The sequence below is a fragment of the Haplochromis burtoni genome, unplaced genomic scaffold (assembly GCF_018398535.1).
Source record: "Haplochromis burtoni strain Fernald_Lab_line unplaced genomic scaffold, NCSU_Asbu1 Contig_861, whole genome shotgun sequence".
In the NCBI taxonomy this organism is placed as follows: Eukaryota; Metazoa; Chordata; class Actinopteri; order Cichliformes; family Cichlidae; genus Haplochromis; species Haplochromis burtoni.
In genome coordinates this window covers 80,678-86,184 of record NW_024583222.1, presented here as the reverse complement: position 1 = coordinate 86,184, position 5,507 = coordinate 80,678, and the positions used below count along the sequence as shown (strand labels likewise).

The 5,507-nt window shown below is 40.1% G+C and overlaps 2 protein-coding genes across 3 annotated transcripts in view; one reads left to right on the top strand and one right to left on the bottom strand.

Annotated features, from left to right (window-relative positions):
- LOC106632662 (neurotensin receptor type 1-like) overlaps positions 1-5,507 on the top strand; it is a 73,102-nt gene that overhangs the window by 4,270 nt on the left and 63,325 nt on the right. The window lies entirely within an intron of this gene.
- Positions 1,793-5,501, bottom strand: LOC121812818 (zinc finger protein 737-like). Of its 2 annotated transcripts, none has more exons than XM_042215895.1 (2): positions 4,215-5,501; positions 1,793-2,894 (listed from the first exon to the last, which is right to left on the bottom strand). In XM_042215895.1, exon 1 carries the CDS (start codon positions 5,385-5,387, stop codon positions 4,239-4,241), a length of 1,149 nt encoding a protein of 382 aa, XP_042071829.1. In that variant the 5' UTR covers positions 5,388-5,501; the 3' UTR covers positions 1,793-2,894; positions 4,215-4,238. The 2 variants fall into 2 exon arrangements, with proteins under 2 accessions (XP_042071829.1, XP_042071830.1); XM_042215896.1 differs by having other exon boundaries at positions 1,793-2,891.

Sequence of the window (5,507 nt, the reverse complement as noted above, 5' to 3'; positions counted from 1 at the left end):
AGAGAAAAGCTGATGTTGATACTTTTAAAGCATTCATGTCTTTTGATGTTTGAGCTAATAAATGGTAGGTCTGAAATCTCTAGATCCTTGCATAGCTTAACAGATACTCTGACCCGTAACTATCGTAAAGCGCTTCGACTGGACGTAGACACATTTCGCACATGCGGAGTACCGATCGGGTTTCCGGTACGGATCGGGTAGTGACAGTGACAACTACTGCACAGACTGTCTTCAACAACCACTAGGTGCATTATCGCCACCAACAGGTGGTGGTTAAAGTTTGAGCTCTCTGGGGTTTTGAATCGGTTTCAGATATCTGAGCTTTTGTGCTTCTTTCTTTAATCCAGTGTGTCTTCATGTGAGTGTCTCCTCTCCTCCAGTTTCTCCTGCATTGCTTTGAATCCTGAAAAACCATCTTCCTCCCCTTGCTGTTGACCTGCTTAAGCCTTCTCGCAAAATTATTCAATTTCCACCAAAATGAGCTGGTATCTAGGACAACATCTTCATTCACTTTCATAGCCTATACCTGTGACAGCTGCAGACTCCACCACCCCACAGCTCTGAACTGGATACATGCACATACATAGATAACTGGAGTTTGGGTTCAGATTTGTTGTCTCAGGATGATCCAGACTTGAGGTCCACACAGCTCTCTGAGGACTTGGTAGAAAACTGTGGCAGCATTCGTGTGATTGTTTGCTCCCTTAGCTCACGGTAAGAAGAAGACAGCTTCAACCGTCTGTGTGTTGACAAACTGGAACACACCTTCACCGCTTTTTCTTGCTAGTAACGGTGTTGTAATGGCAGAAAAAGCAATTAGTTAAGTTACTAGTCACTGAAAACAAGTACTGGTGTTAGTACCACTGTTTATTTTAATGCCATTATTCCCATCACTGCTCATGACCATAAATACATGTTGCAATTTTGGAGTCTATTAAAGCTGTAAGAGGGCAAGAGATAGGGTACACCCTGGTCAGATCCCCAGACTGAAAAGAAGAGGATCTTCAGGCCTGGAAATGGCTTGAGAAGGATAATCTGTTTTTGCTTTTTGAAATAAAAATGTCTTTAGCTGCTTTTTGAAGGTCTTCAGGAACTGTAGAAATAGAGGAAGTGCATTCCACAGTCTCTGTGCAACAGATTGGAAAGATTGGTCCCTTCGAGTTCTGACACAAGTGTGGGGGACCACTAAAAGGTTTTGATTCCATGACCTCAGGTTATGAGAAGAGTTGTGTATACAAATCAAATCAGCAATAAAGGAAAGGGCTCTAAAGTTTAAAACTAGAATTTTAAAATGAAGCCAGTGTAGTGACTTTAAAACGGGAGTTATATGGGCTCCAATTGTCTCATTGCAGAGTTTTGCACAACCCGAAGATGAGCCAGCCCTTTCCTGTTGAGACAACTAAATAGTTGAGTCTTGTAGACAAAAGCATGGATATCATCTCAAGTTCACTCATTGACACCATTAATCTAGGTTTTGAGATGTTCCTTAAATGAACAAAGCGGGTTCTTACTGTCTTATTTAAATTTCGCTCCAAAGTAAAAGCTTAATCAAAAACAACACCCAATATCAGCCTGTTGTCTCGTCCCACAGCAGATTAAAATAATGACCTAGGAATTGAATTAGAAAAAAAATCAAATGTATTTTTAACATTACTCATTGTCCGAATAAAGATGAAATAAATAAGAATATTAAGTAATACAGATTAAAGTTCCAGTAGTATTTAAACAAAAACAAGTTTGCAAACAGGAAATTAAAAATGGTCTCTGGCGTACGTTTAAATAAAGATTCAAATTAAATCAAAAATATTTTATTTTCCAGTCCAAAACAAGTTCCCAACGTTTACAGATGATTCAGTTCATAAATTCACAATTGCATGTCGCCCTGGAGCTGGTCTCATCTTTAGGATGATGTTCCTAGCTGCTGATAACCATGCTAAAGCTCTGTCACGACTACAGCCATGTGAGACGTGCATGAGGCTCTTTACAGGATCATATATACAACTGTGCTTAATTACAGTAAAACTGAACAAAACAGAATTGTTGTATATCATGAGGTCTTTATGTCAATTACACAGTTTAACTGATTACATATATAGTTAAATACTTATGTGGTCCAACACGCAAATTTGGGGGATGGGGGGGTGGACAAACAAACTAAGAGACGATGTCGCTTCTCTTGTTTTATAGTTTGCTGTCGCATTTCACTCGTTGGCTAACAAGACTGAAAAGCTATTCGCTTAGCAAGCATCATCCTGGGGTGTTTCTGACAGGGAAGCTCACATAAACATTACCAGGTACCAACATGAGGCATTAATTTAACTTGACATCACAAGTCCAGGGTGCTGGTGTTGTGCCAAAGTTATGGTCTGCCAAAAACAGATGTCCAGTATTTGCCAAAAAGAGATGTTTATGTAAGTACATGTTTTTTGCACACTGGTAACAGTGAAACAGTTTATTTGCAGTGTGGGATCGTTTGTATTTGGAATATGAACGTAGATTCCTGAGGATTTTGTCACACTGGACACAGATGTAGCTATTGGTGTTAAGATGAGCTGAATGTGAGAAGCTTCTGTCACAGTGTATGGTTTCTCTCCTGTGTGGATTTGTTCATGTCTCTTAAGCTGGCTAATAGTGGTGAAGGATGACCCACATTGGTCACAGACGTGCTTTTTAACCCCACTGTTACAGAGTTCGTGTTTTTTGTAATTCACTCAGTGTGGGAAAGCTTCTCTCACACTCTTTGCAGTAGTTCATTTTGTCTCCAGTGTGTCTACGCTGATGTATTTTCAGGCTTTCTGGTAATTGAAAGTTTTTCCACAAAGGTCACAGTGAAACTCTTTCCCACCACAGTGACGACAGGGTTAAGAATTGAATCCATCTGTGTCGCTCTGCTTCTAAACAAAGACACAAACACAGTAAGTCAGGGAATTCCTTCAACATTTTTATCCTGAACATCGCCTGAAACAAAGAGCATCTCCCAATTTAATGTATTTGATGTAGAGGAACAGCAACAAGCACTGGTACTGTATAAGTTTTCTACAGTACCAGTTTTTCCTTCCCACTGTCGCCAAAGTGCTTGCTCATAGGGGGTCATATGATTGTTGGGATTTTCTCTGTATCTATTATTGTAGAATCTACTGTACAATATAAAACACCTTGAGGCGACTGTTGTTGTGATTTGGCGTTATATAAATAAAATTGAATTGAATCTTGAAAATTGATGACTATGTCATAAATTGCAGGGACAAGGTTAAAAACTTGGGCGTGTGGTTCGACATGGCGCTCTCCTTCGAGTCTCATGTAAAAGAGACAACAAAGACCGCCTTTTGTCATTTGAGGAACATAGCTAAAATCAGACAAGTTTTATCAAACTACACTGCAGAGGTTCTTCTCCACGCATTTGTGTCTTCACGTATCGATTATGGCAACGCTCTCCTTTCTGGGCTACCAAAGAAAGGTTTTAGAGGTTTACAGATGGTGCAAAATGCAGCTGCTCACATTTGAACTAAAACTGGAACATTTGAGCACAATACCCCTGCATTGAAATCACTTCATTGGCTACCTTGTGAGGTTCGACAGATTTTAAGGTCCTGCTGCTCACCTACAAGGCTTTAAATGGTTTGGCACCTTCATACCTCTCTGATCTTTTGAACCCTTATGTTCCATCCCATGCTCTCCGATCCCAGGATTCTGGTCATTCAAAAGTTCCTAGAGCCAGAAAAATAACTATTGGGGGAGCGTGCTTTTTCTTTTCCTGCCCCGTTTTTGTGGAACAACCTCACTCAAGATATTAGTGGAGGCTCTGTGGAGGTTTTTAAAGCTAAGTTGAAGACCCACTACTTCACCCTATCCTACACATCTTAATTATTGTTTTTAACTTTTATTGCCATGCATCACTTTTATTTATTTCTTTATTTTTAAATAGCTGTACAGAACTTTGTCTGAAAGCACTTCATAAATAAAGTTCTTCTTCTTATGTTTTTGTTTCTTTGTTTTCTGTTTACTTTTTTTATTTTGATTAGAGAAAAGGTGAGCCTAAGTCTTATTAACCTATAACAACTGGGATACTTGCTTCTACTAATAACACTCAGCTTACTGGACGAAAATAACGCATTTTTTCAATCAATTCATCCAATATAACTTCATAAGTTTACTGATCTGACTTGTTCCAAACACTCAGTCTAATATAAGAAGATAATAATATAAATGCATACCTCACAGTAACTGCACTTGTAGAGTTACTTTCTGGTGTGGATCTTTTGGTGTAGTCTCAGGTAACGTGGAGATTTGAAAGTCTTATCACACAGGTCACATTTATAAGGTCTCTCCTCATTGTGGGTAAACATGTGTTGTTGTAACTGTACATCTCTTGTAAATAGTTTTCCACACTGATCACAGAAATAAACATTATGTCCAGTGTGACTGCGTAAGTGTATATTTCGTGACTCTATACGGCGGAATGTTTTTCCACAAAAATCACAGGGGTACGCTTTACTTCCAGAGTGGGTAACTTGATGACGCTGTAAGTACGTACTGTGAGCAAAAGCTTTACCACACTGATCACAGCTGTACGCTTTAACTCCAATGTGGACGAGTTGGTGTCTTTTTAAGCCTCCAGGATCAGTAAAAGATCTTCCACACAACTCACAGCTGTACGGTTTAATTCCACTGTGGATGAGTTGGTGTGTTTTCAGGTGTTCAGCCTGGATAAAAGATTTTCCACACAAGTCACAGCTGTACGCTGTAATTCCACTGTGGATGAGTTGGTGTGTTTTTAAGGTTTTAGCCCAGGTAAAAGATTTTCCACACAAGTCACAGCTGTACGGTTTAATTCCACTGTGGATGAGTTGGTGTGTTTTTAAGCTTCCAGGCTGGGAAAAATTTTTTCCACACAACTCACAGTTGTAGGGTTTAACTGCACTGTGGATAAGTTGGTGTGCTTTCAGGTATTGAGCCCGGGAAAAAGATTTTCCACACAAGTCACAGGGGTACGCTTTAATTCCTCTGTGGAGGAGTTGGTGTGTTTTCAGGTGTTGAGGCCGGGTAAACGATTTTCCACACAAATCACAGTTGTAGGGTTTAACTCCACTGTGGTAAAGTTGGTGTGCTTTCAGGTATGGAGCTCGGGAAAAAGATTTTCCACACAAGTCACAGCTGTACGCTTTAATTCCACTGTGGATGAGTTGGTGTGTTTTCAGGTGTTGAGGCCGGGTAAAATTCTTCCCACACTCGTCACAGGTGTGTTTCTTCTCCCCCTTTCTTCTGTGAGGTTTGTCGGCCTCCTGAGAGCGCTCACTTATCGCTCCATGTTGGTCCTGCAGTGACAGAGATACAAACAGAGGCAGTGAGTGAAATGCAGTCGTGGAACAAACTGAAACTGCCTCCATTAGTGGAATCAAAGAGGTCAAGAAACACGTTGTAGGTGTGTTACCACCACCTTCTGGTGATAGTTTCACACTACAATGATGTGCTACAATAAGACTTGTCAAAGGGGAAAATCTTTTATG

What these genes read in the sequence shown, in the direction of transcription:
- LOC121812818 (XM_042215895.1), bottom strand. Translation starts at nt 5,387, where the DNA reads ATGGAGGCAGTTTCAGTTTGTTCCACGACTGCATTTCACTCACTGCCT.